The sequence below is a fragment of the Orbicella faveolata genome, unplaced genomic scaffold (genome assembly GCF_042242905.1).
Source record: "Orbicella faveolata isolate gen_17 unplaced genomic scaffold, um_ofav_v1 contig_3, whole genome shotgun sequence".
NCBI classification, from domain to species: domain Eukaryota; kingdom Metazoa; phylum Cnidaria; class Anthozoa; order Scleractinia; family Merulinidae; genus Orbicella; species Orbicella faveolata.
Genome location: NW_028301558.1, coordinates 16,981,871 through 17,005,223, shown reverse-complemented (window position 1 = coordinate 17,005,223; position 23,353 = coordinate 16,981,871). Strand labels below are relative to the sequence as shown.

General features: G+C 37.8%; 2 protein-coding genes across 4 annotated transcripts; both read left to right on the top strand.

Moving 5' to 3' along the window:
- The first annotated feature begins 167 nt into the window (after positions 1-167).
- LOC110060177 (uncharacterized) lies at positions 168-10,993 on the top strand. 2 transcript variants are annotated; one of them, XM_020766933.2, is made up of 7 exons: positions 168-4,957; positions 5,472-5,825; positions 6,394-6,590; positions 7,102-7,267; positions 8,786-8,979; positions 9,835-10,068; positions 10,701-10,993. In XM_020766933.2, exons 1-7 carry the CDS (start codon positions 4,564-4,566, stop codon positions 10,737-10,739), a joined length of 1,578 nt encoding a protein of 525 aa, XP_020622592.2. In that variant the 5' UTR covers positions 168-4,563; the 3' UTR covers positions 10,740-10,993. The 2 variants fall into 2 exon arrangements, with proteins under 2 accessions (XP_020622592.2, XP_089154092.1); XM_089297966.1 differs by lacking the exon at positions 10,701-10,993 and having other exon boundaries at positions 9,835-10,675.
- A 2,239-nt stretch (positions 10,994-13,232) lies between these two features.
- On the top strand, positions 13,233-23,353 carry LOC110063227 (uncharacterized). Of its 2 annotated transcripts, XM_020770194.2 has the most exons (6): positions 13,233-13,570; positions 16,320-16,478; positions 19,391-19,449; positions 19,544-19,606; positions 21,994-22,074; positions 22,651-23,353. In XM_020770194.2, the coding sequence occupies exons 2-6, from the start codon at positions 16,330-16,332 to the stop codon at positions 23,124-23,126; spliced, it is 828 nt and encodes a 275-aa protein (XP_020625853.2). In that variant the 5' UTR covers positions 13,233-13,570; positions 16,320-16,329; the 3' UTR covers positions 23,127-23,353. The 2 variants fall into 2 exon arrangements, with proteins under 2 accessions (XP_020625853.2, XP_020625846.2); XM_020770187.2 differs by lacking the exon at positions 13,233-13,570 and having other exon boundaries at positions 16,142-16,478.

Sequence of the window (23,353 nt, the reverse complement as noted above, 5' to 3'; positions counted from 1 at the left end):
CAACTTGTTTGTTCGGCGTTGATGCGCGTTCAAGGCCAAATGTTCTCAAGAGAGAATAACTGGGGTATAAATATGCGAACAAATTGTTTACACCCCATTGAACTCTTATCTATTTATCGGCAATCATCACGGCATTCTCTCCGTGTCAATAGAGACTTTTAATTACTTCGCCACGTTTTGAATCGATGCTTTTTATTCAACTGTGTCTACTTGGCTGAGCGCGCACGTTATTTCTAAAGGGACGTTGTTAAGAGTAATGACAGCCAACTTTAGTTAGCCTAGTAAAGCAAATGAAAAATGTAATGGTCATGTGAATTCACACACACATTATTATCTCGGGATGGAAGGTCTTGACTAAGTGTAAATTCTCCCAAGATAATTTCAAAAAACTACAGAGTGAGTAAAGAGAACTGAGTCACTGATCTGAGACTTGAGTTATGATCAAAGGGCGATGTTACGCTGTATTGACTTTATTAAATTTAGCGATAAAAATCTATTTTCGGATATCGATACCCACGATGGGTGCTATTTTTGTAACTCACTTGCCGTCAGGCGGTAGATGATGACATAGCCTCGAGCTCTATAGAATCGACGGTGAGCACAAACGGGGGTATCTTTTTGACGCCATACTGCACAATTATAGAGTCGAGGAAGTATCAGCTAAGTTACTACATCGTTGATGGATGACTGCATGATTGAGCCATGAGAGATTGTTTAATTAGCAAATATTAATCTAACGTGAGGACAAAATTAAGCTATAATAGTCTGCACTTGATACGGGCGGGGAATACTGATCTGATAGAGTTTATCAGTTTTCTGATAAGGTTCTGGTAAAGTATTTTGGCTACAATGGTTCATTCATTTTTAAGGCCAAGGTCCGAAATATTTTTCAAGTAAAAGATGATAGTGGAATTGGTTTCATATGGACGGCAAAGATGCATTTATTTATCCATGTGTCTCAAATGTACTCCAAATCTTCCTCAGGGCAATTCTATTTTGCCTCGTCCAGGGTAAAACTTCACGTGTGCATCGAAAACTGACTGAGGGTAACAACTCATTCATTCTTGGAAAAATATAGTTCTTGGCAGTAAAATTTATTTCATCGTTCAAGCAATACAATTAGGCTTCAATTGCCGCCATTTTTTGTACATGCAGCACTGATTATAAACGTTTCTTTATCCCAGAGCGTGAAATAAATGGACATTGTTTACATAAGTTAATAACCGTAATTAAAGTTACGCAATAGGCTTTTTTCCCATGAAACTTATACGAGAGCATATTGTAAACGGCCCCGCTCACTGAATCACAGCATGTTGTAGGTAATACCAAAAAAGAAGCTTTTGTCCGCGTATAATCATCGAAATTGTCCACAGCAGGAGTCAAGCCTGTTATATAAACTTCCAGAAAGTTTCATAAAATTGTCAGCATGAAAGTAAATGAAAAGCCGCTTCTTTGTCAAATACCGCTGTTACATTGCTCATAACTGAATTCACACTACGCCAATGTTGTATGGCCGATTTCAGAGTTTAGTACTCCAGTAAAGGGACATATCCCCTGGCCACAACATGGCCTGCTGAAGTTTGCTTTATTGTTATTTTTCGTCAGCTTATGCAATACTTTACTGGTGTTACATAGCTTGATAATACTCAGAAAGGTCTCACAGCCGTATTAGCAATCGGAACTCTCATCGATGTTCCAAATGTTCTAGAGCAGTGTAGTTGAAAGTTGTTTTTATCATAGGGGCGCAGAAATCCAGTCCTTTTCCGGGTGTCAGTGGTGGTGTCTAGCCGATTGTTGAAATTGATAACTGCTGAATCCGGATGTTAAAAAAAAAAAGAAAGAAAAAAATCTGCTAAGACGCATTGAGAAACCTAACCGTTCAACTTTGGCCTGTGACAGTATCATGAGCACGACTTCGAAAATTCAAAATCCAAATGAAATGTTTAATTTCCATCAATGGAAACGTTGACGGTAATGGCATAATTCTGTCTTAAACTTGAATTATTACATAATAAGTGCAGCTGAAGCGGGGTGGTCAGAGTTACGTAACTATATGCAGTAGCAAGAGACTATGATGAGGTAGAAGGTTAAGATGCCAAGTTGAAAACGTCACTCTGTAGACTTATTCAAATTCTGTCGTCGCCTCTTCGAAGACAAAATACACCGCAAACTTTTTAAAGGTTTCCTTCGAGAATTCATTCTGTGAACATTTAGTACAGTCGCGAAGGCACTTAGTCTTAGTCTTAGTCTTTTGTCAAAGCTTGGGCAAAAAATGAGGCAATATCGCGGTGATATAGAATGTCCAGACTGAAGTATGACACTAAAATTAAATTAAATTTTAAAAAAAGAATTAAGATCACTAAGATTACACCGGCACGACATCAACTCGACTTGATTTCTGTCTATTCAAGCTGGCTTCCACACGTTGTAAACTCAAAAAAATTACTTCTTATGTGAGGCCTCATTTTCAGTTTTCAAGTCTTGTTTGCAATGCCTCCGAAGTCTCTGAAGAGGTTGTCAGTTCGGGATAACTGGGAGAATAAGGGATGGTATGAGGCAGTAAAGATTAGGGGCAGACGCTAGGAATTAATATATGTATTTAACAATTATATTGTGAGCTCGAGATTTCTATCTATCATAGTTGGCGAGGGCGCAGCCTGAATCAACTATCACGCATAGAAATCGAGAGCGAACAATCTAATTACGTTTTACTAGTCGTTCAAAACTTTGTCTAAATCCTCTTCATTAACACCTAGAAAACGAAAAGAAACGGCCGTCATTCTGTTCTATTGGCTGAGCCATTGCACACTATCAGCCATTAGTGTGCAGTGGTTGGAGGTCGTCTTCGAACGAGTGACGTTTTCTCGTTTTCCCAAAGTTTTGGAGGAAGATATATTTTGATGCAAATGGCTAATTAAAATTTCTGAGATGAATAAAAGAAGGACATTTACGGTTTCGAGACTTTAAAAACTTGGAATTACTGAAAAAATGATGCCTGCGTGCACACAACTGCAAGTTCAAATGACAATTCAATCCAAGTGATCTTTCTGAGGCACGAAGTTCAATAATACGCCGAAAATCAGAGAACGGCATTCGTGATAGAACTTTAATAGATTTATACTAAATATTTAGTATAAATCTACTAGCGTTCTATCACGAATGCCGTTCTCTGACTGGCTACGCTACTCACTATCTATTCTGTGATAGATAGTGAGTAGCATAGCAGTGTGCCCTTGTTAACGAAATGACGGCCGCTTCTTGGCGTTTTCAGAGTGTCTGCGAAGAGGATTTAGATAAAGTTTTAACGACTAGTAGATTTACGCTAAGACAATTAGATTATTTGCTCTCGATTTCTATGCGTGATGGTTCACTCGGGCTGCGCCCTCGTCAACTATCACGCGATAGAAATCTCGAGCTCTTAATCTAATTGTTTAATATAGAGAGAGACCAGTACTTCAACTCTTTCAAATGGTACACCTTGGAATATCCCAAGAGTCACTTGTATTTTCTCCATATACACACCAGCCTTTAGGCGAGTGTATACCACTGAAAATAGAAGTGACAAGTGGAATATTCCAGACTGACTATTTTATACCATGCCATAGGTGGGAAGGCGGGAGTAAAACCGTCGACTATAGAACGGCTTTCCTGTGTTCTGATTGGCAAGAGATTTTTGGCTGTATTTTATATGGCATGATATAAAGCAGTGTATACCCCAATTGTTAATTTTCTTGAAGTCAGTGCAATGTCCTACATGTCTTGAGGTTTACGATCTTAGGAAACCCGTGGCCGGAAAGAAACTTATCTTCAAATCAACTGTTTATTTTTCTTTTTTCAGGTTGGCGTAAGTTTCTCAGCGATATCAGTTCGCTACTTGAATTGAATTTCGTATTATAGATAGTTGTAGGCGTTAGTGTTTCATCCAACTCCACATTCATTTGTTTTCTGAGCTGTATGCTGTATCAATAATTATTTAGTATACCACCAAGCTCTATCGTTTGGAGTTTTTCGGGAAATTCCAGGCTAAAGGACGCAGCAGTTAGTACGAAATAGACACTAATGCCTCAAGTAGGCTAACAATCACTTTTTATCTTTTCATTTTAAGCAGACAAAATCTGTCTTATAAAACGGTCAGTGGAAATTAAATTCCTCAAGCAGAAGCTACTTACTACCTATGAAAAGAAAAGTGGCGAATTTCAGGGATTTAGACGGTCAAGTGATGTCATTTATTTTCCAACCGGAGCTCTTTCAGGGGAATACAACTTTAACTTTTTGTTTTCGTTTTATTTCGACTCTTCGAATCAGAAACACAATGAATAGCCAACACTTTCCGAAAGTTCTCGGCCTGGAAAATTTAAACACTATCCACATTTTTCGCATCTATTAAAGACACACATGCTGGTTTCACGGATATCACATGATCAGAATATCTTTTTTAAAATTATGATGATGTCAGATACATAGGGCAATACGTGTCACATGCCGTAATGATCTCGGCTTTTATTTACATTATGAAATGATCATGATTACCATAGAAGTCAACTGAATCTTTGAATTTTTAAAATGATGCTTGAAAACCTAGTTGTGCGTATGACTTTCGTCGCAGAACTGTTCTTTTTTTCTGGATTATGCGATAGCGCTGGGGACCCAAGAAACATAATCACGATCAGCCAACCACAGAGAGGCGCTGTTTGGATATCGGGACATAACTCTTATCCAATTGCATGGACTCAGTCGAAATTTTGCTTCAAATGGAACATAGAACTACTGGACAGTGAGGAGAACAAAGTGGTAGAGATTTCATCAGGTTTAAGCGAGTTTAAAGATGATATAATGAAGCATTCTTGGCTTGTTCCACAGACCATTCAATCGGGCAGTTATCATATTAAAATTTGCGAAAACAGTGCTCCAGAAACTTGTGGCGACAGCGGTTCATTCACTATCAGGAATGGCAACGGTGAGAAAATGTAAATAAATTAACGGCAAGTGATTAAAGATTCTATTCAGTCGTTACCGCTTGCACAGCTGTGGCTTTGTTTGCCGTTTCTGTAGTTCCATTTATTGCTTACATGACGTACTTTTCCCACCTGCTTTACCGTATGTAGATCAGTGTTCGATTGCTTAGATTTGTAAAATATAAATCAATTTTCTGCTATACATTTTCTCCATAATGACTTCAGTCATCATTCTAACCATTCTGTCTACACAAATTTAAAAATATGGTTTACTGTAGTCTCCTCTATATGCTTCACAGTGCCAAGCATTTAAGTAAAATTTGTTTAGCATGAGCTATTATAATAGAAAAAGAAAAAGAAAACAAACTAAAGAAAAGCAAAACAAGGCGAAAGCTGCACAAATTCCTTGATGAATATTGAACTGACACTTTTTTTCTTCGAATTTTGTGATCCAAAAATCGTTAATTGCGCGGCGCTGTTTTATTGTTGATGTTCTTGTTTCCTTCAACGTACTAGAGCCCGTTTCTGTTGACGAGGATGATTCCGAAGCGTTCTCTCCAGTGCAGTCTACTCAAATGCCAGGACAGTTTGCTCCTAATAATGTAACGAGCCAAAAGAAGACCGCTGATCTCCACGAGTTACCTCATGAGCTGCGCCGGCAAAAGCGTGTGGAACGAGAACAGCTATACTTCAAACGCATGACCGAGCAGATCAACCAACAGGAGAACGGGGAATGTACGATTGAGCGTGTCCATCGGCCTTCAAGAGAGACCTTTTTAGAGCGTTACATGAAGCCGCGTAAACCTGCTATTTTAACGGGAATGATGGACAGCTGGGAAGCCACAAAGTCCTGGGACTTTGATCAACTTGGTAAGAGACGCGAAAGTCATAGTGTTGTGGTATGACGACAGGCATTTAAAATGACAATTATGTATCTTCTACAATTCGCAGGCTAGGCCCAAACCTTGAAACTGCAAACACTAAATTTACCCATTTGAGTCTCAAGCGCGCAAAAAAAAGAACACACAGAGCACACCATGGTGTTTGAACCACTTGTAACGTCATCATTTACACGATGGATTGGGTCATGTGAATCTGTAGTCTAAAACAGAAGAAAATCTTGATCTCATTCTCTGTTATTTACAATTTTCGGTAAAAATGTTAACTTTACCGGATCGAGGCGAAAACGTCGCCAGCGCGCAGAAAGACAACTCAAAATCCGAACGGAAAGGACGTAGAAAATACTAAACAAATACCTTGTGTGCATGCCGTCAGTCAGTGAATTTCTGCGACGTATGCTAGTTCTCATGTTCGAATGAGGTTGACGCAGCCCCCAGAAAAAGCGACTACCTTACTTCAACTTGCTTTAACTGATGATGAATTTGACCAAAAAACAGTTACATGTTACATAATAAATACATTTCGATTTTCGTCATAGGAAGTATCCTCACTAAAGGTGTCAAAGTTGACGTCATGGAAGGTATCACTCCCTATTCCCAATGGAATAAATTTCGCAGTCGGTTTTCTGATATTTACAGAGAGCCAGCAAAAGTGATCATGAAGGACTTTCATCTAATTTACCCCGAGCTGATGGACTCAATGAGTTTTCCGGAATTCTCTCAAGACTACCTGGAGGTTAGTGACCAAGTTTCAGCCTTCCAGGTCAGCTCCAACATTTTTCAGTTAGACATCGGCTTGTCATCCATGTTAATTTTATGAATTTTTTATTGACAGTTGCATACACGTGCATTTAAGTCTACCAGTTAGCCACATTGCCACGCATCTGTCTAGTAGATGGTTAATGGTCATCTCATGACAAGCTTTTGAAAATGCCTCTACTAAATTTCAAGTTCGTTATATCTATATTTATATCTACGGCTTTTAAAAGGAATATTATAAACACCATTGTAAAATCAAATGGCAAGTCATTGACAGTTTCCGCCAAAAAGGAATTAACTAAAGATTACAATCACTACAAATTAATGTGATCTTCGGTTGTGATTCGCCCTCGAAATTTCCTCATGTCACACGTGAAAAACTAAGTGTATTAGATATAAACTTGTGTAGAATTGAATCGAATTGAATCATTTGTCCCCAGATTTGCTACGTTTAAATCTCGCTTCAGTTACTCACTTGACTTTTCCAGGTCGTAGAAGAAGACATTCGTCCTTCCCAGCTGTCTTTTGAGATGACTCCCAAGAGATCCGGATTTCACTGGCGCGTGGAGGCGCTGAACGCGTCTTTGTGGAGCGCTTTGATTCATGGACGGAGACGCTGGGGTCTTTATCCTCCTTATCATTACTTTATACCGGGTAAGTTTGAGATATTGAAATCCTAATACTTTAAAGGCTTGTTTTTGTCTTGTTTTCGTGAGGGATTTGATCAAACTCCTCTGTGGTTTCTGAGCCCTTCTCCAGTTGTACCTTAGATTCGGTGTATTACATCGTCTTGCCTCTCCCACATTTCAACTTCTTAGTTCGAGAATGGTCCACGAAATTAGCCACCTTTTGTAGGGAAGTCTTAGAAGTACCCTTTTAAGTAAAAATATCACAGATGTCCTATATTAAGAAGCTTCATTCAACCTTCTACATTTGCAGGAAAAGGGTGACTGTATGTTTAACTGATAATACCGCCCTAAAAAGCATGGTGATCCTCCTTTTTATTTTATGTTTGGAGTTTATTTGTATGCTTAATAAATAGTTAACTCGGTTTTTTGGCTGCCACGACCCTAAATTGGCCTCAACTTTGTTGAGAAAGCGATTTTTTACCGAGAAGCAAGATTTTTCTGAGGATTAGGTACCACAATGTACAATGTTTTACTTTGGAGCATGCGCATGAGCCAAAAATTGGACTTTTTTTGCTGGCCTGATCAGACTTTTTTTTCTTGGCCTTTTCCTTTTGTTTTTCTCGCCCCTTTTACCCTTGCTAGCTTTTGCTCTTCATATCCTTTCTGCCAGCCGTAAAATTTTCGGTGTTGATTACGTTGAAGGCCTGGAAATAGAACCTTGATCGATTTTAGGTGTAATGGGCCATTTTACCAGCAATTTTGCGTCAAAAACTGCTCACGTTTTTTTCAATTAGCTATGTCAGAATGCAGTTGATATCCAAAACGGACAGCTGTGCGGATAAATCTATTCTAGCTCTCTTATCTGCTAATCAAGAATACCTATCGACGCCTTAATTGATGACGTCACTAGTGGTACAAAGTGCATGACCCCGCAGCGTACGAAAACGCACGATTGGCCCTTGAAGGCTTAAATGGAAAGCATTGGATCGTTTGTAAGAAACAATTACTTTCAAGCCTTGAAATTAGTGTGCTCCGGCTTTAGTAGCATTTGGTCTACTCCAGTTTCCATGTTCATATTGTTAAATTCGGGATTAGATATGCGTCTGTCCTCTTATTGATGATAAATTGCGTCATAACATTGTCAAAGTGGCTGTGGAACCACGAGCCGGAGGCGTCTTTTACAATAACAAGACCCCAAAATGGCCAAATGCCGGGAATAAATGAGGGGAAAAGACGCCGTAAACTTGCTGTAAACAAAGATAAATGAATTTTATTCAAAATAACGCGAACATTAACATTCTTTTCTCCCTTTTTGATTGGCTACTTAAAAAAGTCAATATAATCTCTTTGGTTAAAAAGTTGACAGTTCGACAGCTGAAAGTTGAACTTGAGAGCTTGCATAAATCAAAATTTTATCCGTCTGTACTCTTAATGATGATAAAAATGAGCCAATCAGCGCGTGAGAAATTAGACAGTTATTGTTAAAAATAAAATCGTTCATGTGAAGATATAAAGGACGATGTCCAATCCTCTACACGCACAGGTGCAGCGCACAACAATCATCGGACCCAGGACTCTCACCAATCGGAGCCATTTATATGGTGGATTTACACCAGACCTGAGTTACAAGACGATTACAAACCGCTGGAATGTGTACAGGAACCGGGGGAGTTGCTTTACATTCCCTCGGGGTGGTGGTGGAGCAATGTCAACATTGATGACTCGGTTGCGATGCAGGTCTGTCAGAGATATAATAAATCCAGACAAATCCATTACATTCTTTTCCCAAAAAGTGCATTTTCTTACAGGTTGACAAATAAAAGGGGATTGTATTAGCTTACCTCAAGGACGTTCGCGCCCATTGGCAAATCCTCTCCTGTTCGGGTTTTAACTTTTGCTGTAGTTAGGTAACGAACAGCTCATGTACATGTCAGAAACGCAAAATCAATGTTACTGGATCGCCGTAATTAGTTTGGAGCTCAAGCGTTTTGACGACCGTACCTTTCCCGGAATCTTTGGTCTTGTAACGCGACATCCGCTCCATTCTGCGAGAAATTAGGCACAATGAAGATTTCTAGATAAAGTAGAATGTGTTTAGTCCTACAGAATGGGCCTATTTTGGTCATATTTTCTAACTTACATCATCCTTTTACTACGATTTAACTCTACAGGGGGATTGTGGTGTTGTAGGTCATGTACACTCCAATTAATAGAAAATTCGATCGCATCTAAGAACAAAACATGTTCAACGGTTTGGGTATTTTGATAAAATGAAGAGAAGCTGTAAAGAGAGTGGTCCATGAAAAGAGAGAAGGGGTCAAGGACCATTGAAAAAGAAATTAAACTGCGGGCGAAGGTTTTGCAACCGGTGTCAAGATTGTTTCTACCTTACCGCGTCCGCTTTATGTATGACGTGTAAGCCGGAAACAATGGGCTCAAACGTTTATAAGCAATAATCAAACTTATAATTATATCTTGTCAAATCTTTGATATAACTGATCTAGATCGTTGATACTAAAAACATGGCGGCAATGACTGAACACAAAACAGAAGCCGATTTTTGAAATACCATTTTCTTCATGTTTTCAACAGAAATCAACCTGTGATGAGACAAATATCCGAATATGCATGGATGAGTTAAAAGAATTAGCTGACAGTGCCGGGGACAACTTTCATGCTGACGTATTTATTCAACTACGTCATTATCTGGCCAAACGGGATCCAGGGGTCCTTACGGATGATGACCAGCTGTTCAAGTCTCCCATTAGAGATCTGGGGAAAACTAACACTGAGTACAGAGATCGTTTTCATGAAGACGTGTGGAAGGCAAGATGGTTTACTTATTTATCTAATTCTCCACTGACAGACTGATAGACTGATAGACCGACATGAAACTGACATGATGGATTGACAGATTAACTGACTGGCAGACCAACTGACAGACTGGTAAACTTACAGACCGACAGGCTGACAGACTAACAGACTGACGCACGGATGCACCAAAAGACCACTGGACTAACTGACGGACTTACTGACTAAGGGACTTACTGACTGACTGACTGACTGACTGACTATCTGATCATAGATTGACTGACTATCTGACTGTTTGACTGTATGACCTTCTGGTTAGCCTAGCTTTTTAAGTGACTGACTAACTGACTAAGAGACCGACAGACCAACAGAGCCACAGACCGGCAAACTAACAGACTGGAAGAGGACATGCAGACCGACCGACCGATAGTCCCACAGACCCACAGGCAGACCGCTAGACTTGCAGATAAACTTAGTAACTGGCTGGCTATACGAATGGTTTCAACTGGTTTCAATTGGTTTCAAGTTCCTATATGAATGGTTTCAAGTTTGTGCACTTCATTGTTACTTGTGTAGCGTAAAAGATAACTGCAGTCAACTAGACGTGATTGTCGTATGATTGCCATCATTTGTTTCTTTTTCATCAGAAATATTTCGAAGATGTGATGGAGGATGAGGATTCCTGATAAACAAACGCATTGGCGTCCCATGAAGATGTTTATATAAAAAATTAAAGATGGAATGCTGTGCTCGCGGTTCTTGCACATGATTTATGACAGAGCCACTCAAGGTTATCATGAATGCCTATGAAATATAGGAACTAGAAGTAAGCTGTTTTGAGAGTTCAGTATTAAGCTTTAATTTAAATGTGTAATTTTCCTAAGACGCTCCTCGCTAAATTATGTCACAGATTTTGTTTAAAATAAATAAAGAACAAGTACTCTGGGTGAATTTAATTTTGCTACAAAACAGTTATCGATAACAATGGTTTTTGACTGACGTTAATAATCTTGATTTGCATTCAATGATAACGAGCACACTTTAAAGTTTATGGAACATACGTAGCAGGCCTTTCTCTGAAAATATCAGAAAATATTCCCCAATTTTCAAAACTGCGCGTGTTGCGAAAAAAATTTGAAGGATAATAAACACAATAGACTCCATTTGGCGCGAAAATGTGCTCGGATATTTGTCCTTGGACATTATTTGCTCCTCAAAGCTCACAGTTTTCCTCGAACTACGCTCCCGGAAAACTTTTCACTTCTCGGAACAGATCATGTCTGCGGACAAATATTCTAGAATATTTCCGTGCCAAATGGAGGCTATTGTTTATTTATGCATGGCATAGTGAAAAACTGTGACCGAGGTCTTGAATGCTGCCCGAGGCCTGGGGCATTTTCAAGCCCGAGTTGTTTTTGCGGTGTGAAATTTCGTGTGAAGTTTGAAGTTTTCCTACAAAAACAATTTCTGTCAGTCGTTGCTTTTAAAATTACTTGAGATCAGATTTTTCTACCGTAATGGAATAGCAGAAAGCGAGGAAATTCGTTAAGTGTATTCCACAGAAATTCTCCTAAATACAGCAACGATCAGAGAGGTAAACTGGACTGAAAATGACTCAAATTTTACGGCGAGAGAAACACAGGATTACGCACCATTACAGTGCCAAGCTACAAACAACCCAGCAAACTCTCACAACTTCAAAACACTCAATTGAATTTACTTGCAGTGACTTTCCTTGCCATTTTAAAGTGAACAGAGATAAACTTGCGTCGACTAATCGTCGATGGATGTGTAAAAAAGGCAAAAGATTGACGGTTACCGCTAACTTTTAGGAGCGAAATTTAGGCAGTGGGGAAAAAATCCGGCCCGTGGGCCGTATCGTAAAAAGCTGGACCGGTCACGTGCGTATGATTAGCCAATCAAATTTGAGGATTTAGGATTCTGGCCCGCTCAGATGCTTGAGAAAAAGATAATGCCTTATATTTCCTAGTATTTCAGTTCTTGCAGAGAACGGTTAACATGAACTTACCAAGTAGAAATTGCTTAGTTTTTGTAATATTTATGGGTCGTAGTTGTTATGAGCTCGAGATTTGTATGAGGTGATAGTTGATGAATTCGAAGGAAGAATCGACCAGCACATCATACAACTCTGAACTCTCGAGCAAATAGTCTAATGTAGTCCAATTTTTTTAAGTAGAACTCTAGTAAATTTCCTTCATAATTATGACCAATCATTTCTCAACGCAGTATTTTTTAGCAAAATCGCGCGGACTGGATTAATTGTTCAGTTTGAAACTATGAACTCCTCAGTTCATTGCAAAATTTTGAGGTTTTAAAGTCGCAAGACGGTCAATCTGCCCTCTGTCATTGTGTGGACGGTCTCCAGCCACAAATGCTGCCATGATACTGTAGGAACAGTTCAACCAATCATATTAAGAGTTCAGTCGCATTGGTATACTAGCAGAATTCTGATAAAACAGGATAGACCACTGTAACATCGTCAGCGTCAAGTTACGAGACCTAAAAAGTTCAAAAAATAATGTAATTATAAGACATTCGACTTGCAAGCAACCAGCTGAGAACGCCAGGTTCTAGATCGTATTTTTGGTTCGCGGAATAAAATAAAACTAGCCCAGTCTTTTTTTTTCCTTATAGATCCTAATTTTCTGAAACTATAGACTGCAAATAGGTTCTATTTCATTTCATGGTCTATCTAATATGCAGAACTTGTGGGAAAGCCAAAGAAATCTACTTCAAGGGCTACACCATTAGTTTTCCTTTGAGTAAATGAAATAAAGGACATGCGCACATTCATCTTCTCCGCTTTCCTTCCAAATTTTATACATAAAAAAACTAAAGTAAGGGACCTATAAATTTTTGTCAACAGTACGTCGTTTCCCGGCCTAATTTTCAACCCACATTTTTTAAGAGCGTTGTTTCGTTTTCCTCAAAACAACCAGTTGCAAAAATTATTTGATCTTATAACATTCAAATGGTACCGAATCAAACAAGAATCAAATAAGCTTAGGCATCGAGACTGAAAAGAAAAAATATTTGCACTCAATCTAAAGGTACATAACACAAACAATAGGTGTCAGGTTTTTAATCCGTCTAGTGAGTAATTTTGCATAAATGCTTTACATTATTGAGCAAACACACTAGCTCGTTTCTATTCTTAAAAGTCAATGTATCAGCTGAATCAGTGCGCAAACTGTGTTTATGGCGCTTTCAGAAAAACGGTTTGATGACCGCGTTTCGCGTTTCGTCTTATTATTTCTGTTCTTCTTCTGCGTTGTGGGATTTCTACTTGGAATCATGTTTATTAACTTGAATGTGAACGATCGAAATAAGTAAGCTCGAGCAGAATTCGAAAGTTTTTTCCGCGACCAGCGAGGGATCAGACTCATTCAGTACAGCGGCGTCTCGAGTTTCGCAGCACACTGAACAAGGGACATTATAGCTCCAGATCAATCTGCAAGGGTGGAGGAGAACTGTATGGAACCCAAGGATGATTAAGGTACGTGAATTGATTTATTTCTTGGCCATTTTCGCTTTTTCACACGATTACTTTTCATTAACACCTGCGAAAAAGTAAATAAATGATCCAAATATTCGAAAGAATGAATGAAACCCATGAAAGTGAAACGAAAATATCGGAATCCTAGGCCTGAAACCGCTTCCGCCAAAAAAGTACCAAGACAGTAGATGAAAATAATATCATGGGGAATCTCTAAACTGTTCTTTGTATCTTCCATTTGCGGCATGCTTATGTTTGAACGTTCCTTTGAAACCAACAAACAGTGCTTGCCAGTTTTCAAACCGTCAGTCAGCAGATAATACAGTCATAGTAGTTTTTTCACAGCAGTAGGATACCAATCAACATGGAACACAACTGCAAGAATTTTATTGCCAGTAAAAAGTTGACGAAACAGCTAAAATCAATTGCTCATTTGATATTCATCTCAACTGATGACACTTCTGTCTCTCGTTTTCATTCAGTCAGGTAACGCAACGGCAAGAAATGCCATTACGATCATAGACCAATGTTTTAAGCTAATTCATTTAGGGACTGCTGGACAGAATTCCCTCTGCCGTTGTTCTTTCACGTTCGGCAGTTAAAATTAGCTTTACAAGATCGCACATCAAAACACTTTACCAAGATCCTCGTGATTTAATTCAACGTTTGAAGGAAGTAGCTCGCTTTTTCATTCAATCAAAAATATTAAAAACATGGAGATCCGACAGAATACGCTCTCTGTTTCGCTAGAGGCTATACAGTTTGAAAAAAGTTTCAAACAGTTGTAAAATGGGGGGAGTTGCCAATTTGTACATAAAAAAAGGCAATTATTCCACTACATTTTATAAATATTTCGTTTTGCTTTAGGCTGATCAGTTTTGAGGTAGACATAATCTTGGTCGACACCGTTGGCATTCACTCAGCTGCATTGTCAACAACACAACATAGTTCGTCAATAAGCTAAAAGTACACGCTGCGGTGCATATTCTCGCTGATTTATTTACTTATTTATTTATTTCTTTTTTGAGCCGGCTAAGAAAAGACAAACGCGAAGTAATCAAACGATCGATTTATATCAGCGATTGCATAAAGTTAGGATCGATAAAAAAACGAGCCTAGCACAGGTCGAATGCAATTAAGCTGAATGATGAATACATCGCTACTAGCAAAGGGTTATAATTTCATTTTCTAAACAGATTTTTTTGTGTCAACATCCCAGGCGTATAGCTGTGGTAGAGATAGAGAAAAAACACCTTAAAATTAGAAACTGCATGTGCACAGCCATCGAACGTATCCACTGACGGAATTGTGTACATATATGTGCCATGAACAATTTCAGGTTCAATTCTATAAAAAGGCTTGACAATATTCGAGATCTTCGCCAAGTGATCGAGGGCAAAATGTTCCTTAAGGTGCGTATGAGATAATGAAATAAAGGGAGAGTCGCAAATGCCTCATTGTGATATGAAAGAATCCCGACAAAATCCTCTGAATCCCTCGGTGAAAAGTGTCATCATAACTGATTGAGAGACATAATAGATCTAGACTTTTAGCTTGCAACTATTACAATTTACGTGTCAACGATGATCAGTATACCTGCATGTGGTGATAATCAAATTAACTTAATGGTGAAGCGGGCTGATATCGATCTTAAGTATTATTGTGCTATATTTGCGTTTTGTATGATTGTGACCGTCGTCCCTCCTGGGTTAGAACGATGAGCAGCAGCCTAGGTAAAATCCCAATTCCTTTACTAGATGTTTGGTGAATATGTAAAAAAATCAAATAGACTTTTCCTGCCGGGGAATTCTGTCGACTAGTTGTAAACTGGTGTTATCCGGGTGTTATGAGAAAAAAAAGAAACAACAACAACAACAAACACAAACAAAACAAAAACAAAACGTGTGCTTTCTTACTCGCGAAGTAATCTACAACATAACTTTATTGACATTTTTGAGGCTTCTTTCCGCTTCTAGACTACCGTTTTCTCCTTTTCCGATCGTGTAGTCAAAGATCGTCCTTGATATGTGTTACTCTCGAAAGAATTTCAATCTTTAACCACTTAGAATCGACTCAGGGCTGATTAATTGAATGGGATAGAGTAATTTTCCGCCATTCAAAGTGTGTTTCCATGGTAACTTGAATGATGTAACTTTCCAGAGATGTACCTGCCACTGACCGATGTGACATGATAATTACAAGTCAATTGATGTTTACAATTTAGGTTAAAATAGCCCTTGGACAGGAACGTGACTATATATTTGTCTCTACCAGAAAGGCAAATTGCGGTTCAAATGTGATATCATTAACGGTTGTGGTCTGTTTAGGACTCGACTAGTTCAGTATTACAGTTCCTCAGCATAGTGGAACAATGTAGAGACATAGCTGAGCTTTTTCATTTATAACCGAAAAAAAGAAGTCCTATGAATCATGTAGTACAAGTAACACAATATTTATAAATTTATCTAAATAATAATATGAAAATTTGTTTTTCATTGTAATTGGCTTGTAATAACGAACGCGAAAAATTTCTCGCCGATGACCTAATGTATTGTTCTTACCTAATTACCCATCGCGTCGAAGGTATTGATTTTTTGACTTCAGCTTTGTTGAGGTAAACGCAACTGAAAGTCGGTGCATTTTTAAGCAAAGGTTACGAAATATCAGTTTTGGCTATGACATTTTCCCGCACATCTCTTGGCGGCGTACTTTTCGCGGCTTTGCTCGTGATGTCCGTTGCCTTTCACAGCATTTCTGCCATGGAGGAAACTCGTCGAGGAAAAGATCAAAACTTCATCGGTGGTATGGAGATTGCTGAGAAACGCGGCCAGCCACTACGAGAACGTAGAGCCGTTAAAAGAAATTCGACGGAGGATATTCTACAACGACTACAAGACCTGGAGCAAAAGTAAGTATATCAGTTTTATGATTTTCAAAGGATAAAGTGAAAAAAAAAATTCAACGCAACACAAATCCAAAAAAAATTCTTAATTGCCACAAGCGCACATTGTTCTCTTTACGGATAAGTCCCTTCATAATGAAAAAAATGAACCAATTGCGGAAATTTTACTGTTTAAAATTTGATTCTTAATACTCGAAAGGAGTAACGTAGTAATAACTAATAACAGCTGATTTAAGTGTGTAAGAGCTGGGTACGTTTCAAACTTAATAAATAAAACACTTGCTAGGGAAAAAGCGCGTTCATAAAAGATAGACCAGATTCAAAAAAAAAACAAAAAAAAACAAAAAACAGAAAAACAATTAGAATTTTCTATTAATACTGACTAGATATTTGGACTATAACAAGAACTCAATAAAAATTTCTAAAAGACAGAAATCTAAAGATTAACGTGGGTGCAGATTACCAAAGGTAAATTTAAGTTTCATCATGTGCCCTCACTCAGATAGAGTGAAAACAATTTAGATAATCTCCAAACGTCGATACTTGTCTTCACGATGCCCTATCAAAAGATATTTGATTAAGAAAATTCAAAAAAAATCCAAAGAGGGTGGCAAAAGGACAAAAATTCCTACTTGTATATCCGTCCTTTACACAAGAATTAGACAGGAATCAACATTACTTTCAAAATGTGTTCTAAATTAGAAGAAAGAAGTTACTACCAGTTAGAGTTTAGTTTGTATCATTTGAGTGTAGTTTCTTTCAGCTGAGTGTAGCTTGTATCAGTTGAGTGTAGTTTGCATCAGTTGAGTGTAGTTTGCATCAGTTGAGTGTAGTTTGTATCAGTTAAGTGTATTTTGTGGCAGCTGAGTGAGGTTTGTATCATTTGAGTTTAGTTTGTATCATTGGAGTGTAGTTTGTATCAGCTGAGTGTAGTTTGGATCAGCTTAATGTAGTTTGTATCAGTTGAGTGTAGTTTGCATCAGTTGAGTGTAGTTTGTATCAGTTGAGTGTAGTTTGTATCAGTTGAACAAAGTTTTTACAGCTGAATGTAGCTTGTATCAGTTGAGTGTAGTTTTTATCAGTTTAGTGTAGTTTTGTATCAGCGGAGTGTAGTTTGTATCAGTTGAGTGTAGTTTGTATAAGTCGAGTATAGTTTGAATCAATTGAGTGTAGTTTGTAACAGTTGAGTTTAGTTTTTATCAGTTGCGTTTAGTTTGAATCAGTTAATAGTAGGTTGTGTTAGATGAGTGTAGTTTGTATCAGTTAAATGTAAGTTGTATCAGTTAGGTGTAGTTTGTATCAGTTGAGTGTAGTTTTGTATCAGTTAAGTGTAGTTTGTATCGGTTGAGTGTAGTTTGTATCATTTCAGTGTAGTTTGTATCAGTGGAGTGTAGTTTGTATCAGTTGAGTGTAGTTTGTATCACCTGAGTGTAGTTTGTATCAGTTAAATTTAGTTTGTATCAGTTATGTGCAATTTTTATCAGTTGAGTGTAGTTTGTACCAGTTAAGTGTAGTTTTTATCAGTTGAGTGTAGTTTGTATCGGTTTAGTGTAGTTTGTATCAGTTGCGTTTAGTTTGAATCAGTTAATAGTGGTTTGTGTTAGATGAGTGTAGTTTGTATCAGTTAAATGTAAGTGGTATCAGTTGAGTGTAGTTTGTATCAGTTGAGTGTAATAGTATCAGTGGACGTAGTTTGTATCAGCTGAGTGTAGTTTGTATCAGTTGAGTGTAGTTTGTATCAGCTGAATGTAGTTGGTATCAGTTGAGTGTAGTTTGTATTAGTTGAGTGTAGTTTGTATCAGTTGAGTGTAGTTTGTATCAGCTGAATGTAGTTGGTATCAGTTGAGTGTAGTTTGTATCAGTTGAGTGTAGTTTGTATCAGTTTAGTGTAGTTTGTATCAGTTGAGTGTAGTTTGTATCGGTTATGTGTAGTTTGTATCATATGAGTGTAGTTTGTATCAGTTGAGTGTAGTTTGTATCAGCTGATCGTAGTTTTTGTCTGTTGAGTGTAGTTTGAAATTTATTTTTTGAGTGTAGTTTGTGTAAGTTGGGTATAGTTTTTATTGGTTGTGTGTAGTTTTTACCAGTTAAGTGTAGTTTGAGTCATTTGAGTGAAATTTTTAGTAATGGAGTGTAGTTTGTATTATTTTAGTGTAGTTTGGATAAGGCAACTGTTACTTGTGTTAGTTGAGTGTAGTGTTTGTCAATTGAGTGTAGTTTGTATTAGTTGAGCTTAGTTTGTATTGGATGAGTGATAGTTTGTGTTAGTTGAGTGTAGGTTGTATTCAGAGTTGAGTGTAGTGTTTTTTAGTTGAGTTGATGCTTTATTAGTTGAGGGTAGTTTGTGTCAGTTTAGTTTGTGTTAGTTGAGTATAGTTGATATCAGATGAGCGTAGTTTGTGTCAGCTGAGTGTTGTTTTACTCAGTTGAGTGTAGTTTGTATTAGTGTAGTTTGTATTAGTTGAGTATAGTTTGTATTAGTTGAGCGTTGTTTGTATCAGTTGAGTGTAGTTTGTATCAGTTTAGTATAGTTTGTAGTAGTTTGTATCAATTGAGTTTATTTTATTTCAGTTGAGAGTACTTTGTATCAGTTGAGTGCAGTTTGTATCAGTTGAGTGTAGTTTGTATCAATTGAGTGTAGTTTGTTTTAGTTGAGAGTAGTTTGTATCAGTTGAGTGTATTTTTTTATCAGGTGAGTGTAGTTTGCTTTACTTAAGTGTAGTTTTCATCAGTTCGTTGTTCTATAGTGAGATATGGGTATTTGTTAGAGTTTTTTGTGGAAATGAATTATTTTAGTTGTTACTGTTTTAATAGTTTTGCACTAACTACAAGAATTTAAGAATTATCTTTCTTAGATTTTATTAGTTTCTTTTAACCAGAGAAACGTCTTTATTCTTTGTTACATTACATTTCTGCAGAGTGGAAGCATTGCTCCAACCCAGGACTAATTTTAAGTTCTTGGCCAAGTACTTTCAAGGTGCGTACAATTTATAACCTATCAGAGCATGTATTGCTATATATTTGACTGGCATCTAGATTTTTCAGCCGCTGTTTCTTTTTTTCTGTTTCAGAACGGGACGGTCTAAACTATGGACTGGGATTGATGGGGCGTCCTGGACCCCCTGGACCAAAAGGTATATTGCCACAGCTGTTATGACTCGAGTGTGGAAAGTAATTCGCCATGGATTTGGTTTTGCATCACCTCGCTCATTAATTGTTAAAAAAAGAAAACTCGCTTTTATGTTTCATCCAATCAGAGAAAAACCCGAAAGAAATCAAGACTTTCTGGCAGAGGTGTTCCTGCGCTTTACGTTGGCTTCCTGTATTTGTAGTTTTTATTGTTTCATTAGATGTTCTTCCTTTCTTTGTGATTGACCGGAGTGATTACTTAGGCTTTGGGTTTACTTCACACGTAGGGGCCAAACCACCCCCCAAATGTTTCGTCAGTTCTTGGGTATTTCACATTATTTCGCATTACTTGAAAAGTATTGACTCTTTCTACACCAAACTTGGCAGATGAGCAGGAGACCTATTGCCAATTATATTTACGTGAAAAATGTCAGTAAATGTCAAAGTTGTGACGTCACAGTGATGACGTCATGTTTTTTGCCACTTTTGAAGTTTTTAATATGCATATTCTTTACAATGTGTTCGAACGAGCACATCAAGGGGAGTTGAAACCTGAAAAAATTTTGTCCATATCACAAAAATTAAATGAAATATGGCATTTTTAAAGATGAAAAATAACTCTGCAAAATATGGGGTCCCCCCCTTGAGAAAAATCCCCAAATTGGAGCCGTAATTTTGTTCCAGCAAATGCAGCTATGTTGCACATGTGATGTGCCAGATGACTAAAGCAAAAATAAAGAAGAAAATGGGAGTAAAAAATTATCCCTCTAGTGTTACTGCGTTAAAATTAGTTTTGTTACGTCATAACCTGTGACGTCACCCGTTTTTTACTGTTAATACCATCCCAACAAAGCCGAAAATCAAATTTCTAAAACCATACGATTTTTGACAACATCAAGCTTTCTATTTTTCTAGATTATTAGCCTTCCTAGAATAAAACTGAAAAAAAAAAAAACCAGAGAGACTGACTTAAGAAGGACAGTATGGTTAAGCAAATTCCGGGGGGAAAATATTTAACTTACCATATCTCGAAAAATAATCATCATAGCAAAAAACGGTTTCCGGCATTTTACTCCTCAAGTCAAGGCCTTTCCAATGACATAATCTTTTTATCAGATTTTACAAAAAATTATAGCACGTTTTGGTGACGTCATCAATTATGACGTCATAATCTGACATTTTGTCACAACTTCCAAATTAAAATAAACTGGAGAACAAAGAAAGCTCGTCTGCCAAACTTGGTTCAGAAATATATAAACCAAGCAAATATAGCCTTCATGAAACATTAGGGGGGTGGTTTGGCCCCTACGTGTCACTCAAGTGAAAACCGCTCCAATAATAGTAGTTTTTAAAATTATTCTATAGGTGCATGCATGTACAGTGATTAACTAGCATCAACTAATAAAACTAGTAAAAAGGAAAGTAGTGCAGTGAAAAAGTCGCAAAAGTTGCAAAAGAATTAACAAGTGGTGGAAGTCTTCCACATTAGCTGAACGAATGACTGGGAGGAGTAAAGCCCATCCCGTCCCTTTTTAGGAGGAAAATTCAACACATAGTTTTTTGATAATATTATAATAATAATAATAATAATAATAATAATAATAATATTTATTACAGGAAGCTCTCTCACCTACCGGTGATCTAAATTCATATCAAATAAAAAAAATAGTTACAAGACCAGTTACATAAGTAGTACATTTTATATACAACCTTTCTGAAACGCTGAGATACCAACTACAATTCAATATCGTAGGAGAACCACGATTAATAATGGTAATAGGACTGAGTGGAATTCAGTCTGTAATCACACGAGTGATTAACAAATTCGGACAACCGCGAAGCGGGAGTCCGATTTGTTAATCACGAGTGTGATTACAGACTGAATTGAACGACACGATGTCCTGTTATCAATTAATCATAACAGTTACAATTTCCCACAGAAGTAAACGTTTTATTTGAAAAAGAGCTTTTAATAGTCATTTTTAAATATCATAATTAAAAATGTGGAGACTAGCTTGCAAAATGGCAGTTAAGTTTCTTTCAAAACAGTCACCAGAGACTAAACCGCCACCATTTTAGAAAGTCAGTCTCTTGAATTGGTTACTATAGTGATTGTAATTAATGCTGTGATTGGTGGATTTAGTGGAGAGGACTTAAAATGATTGGCTCATGTAACTGTCCGATTACAGGTGTCCGATTACAGGTGTCCGATTACAGGTGTCCGATTACGGCTAACTGTCCGGTTACACTGTCCGATTACAACTTTGCACATTAATTAGAGCAAAATATAGCAGTGTATGAACCAATCACATTTGAGGAAGTTGTAATTGTCATGATTAAAGAGACAAATATGTTGTGACGAATTAAGCAGCTAGTTTAATTAATTTTGCAGGAGAATCAGGAAAGTCTGGAGTGAAGTATGTGCGCTGGGGAAGGACCACCTGTCCGAGTGGTGCTGAAACTGTTTACAAAGGTAGGAATTAGCTCAGTAATGCTTTAAAATTTTTAATCTGTAATGGCCACATACAAAAAGGAAAGAAGAGTTGTTTTGTCTTTATCTCGAGAATGACAGGTGTCTAATATTTAACCCACCAGCTGAACCACTGATGACGCAATAAGTTATACTGTATCCTTACAAACCGTTCAAATTATGACCAGCACACATCACATTTGCTGACGAGGAGCTGTCGTCAGCTTAACAAAAAATAATTATGAATTCGATATATTTACGGCTATCATAGAAAAGCAAAACGGTGCCAAAGGTATTTCGATCAAGAAATGCGTTTCCCTGTGATAACAAAGGGAAGAATAATGCTTCAGGAAGAGGAGCAAAGAGAGGGGGAGAGGTCAAAATCCCGTTTCATTTAAAAATTTAGTTTGAATTAATAAGAGACTTAAATCCACAAATTATGCTTGTCTTTTAGCTAAACTTGGTTACTTTTACTATAATGTTTCATTTGCTCTCATCACTCATCACGCATGAACCATTTCCTACCCTCCTAGTTTTGCGGCTTTGTACATTAATGCTCCCGTCTTGTTAATCTGTTAGGTATAATTGGTGGTGAGTATCACACTCACCAAGGTGGTGGAGCGAATTATCTCTGTCTCCCACTCAATCCAAAGTACGACAAGTACAAAGACGGACATCAAGCTGCTGGATACGTGTATGGCGCCGAGTATCAAGTCGCTGGCGGTTTCAACCCATTTAAAAACATCCATGACTACGAGGCAGTGTGTGCTGTTTGCTTCACTAAGACACGAGGCTCAATGCTTATGATGCCCGCGAGAAATGATTGTCCATCTGGCTGGACCGAGGAGTATCATGGGTACCTGATGACTGAATACTACAAACACAATAATCAACGTGACTTCATATGTGTTGACGAGGATGCGGAGTATGTCCCTGGTACCAAGGCCAACAAAGATGGTGCATTACTGTACCCTGTGGAAGGGGTGTGTGGCTCACTTCCGTGTAAACCGTACGTGAATGGGAGAGAGTTGACCTGCGCTGTATGCACCAAGTGACGGAAGACTGCCATTACAGTGGAAACCAAGCTAACGCTACAGAAAAAGTTCTTGAACAGTGATTGCAGACTCTTGTGATTTAATATGTTATGTGTTAGATTCTTAGTCAAAGGCTAGGCTTACATGTACATCATGATAAAGCTCACATTTTAATTCAGTCAGAACTAAAGATGTTCATGGACGTAGCGAATAAAATAACAACAATAAACTCAAGTGAGATCACTCAA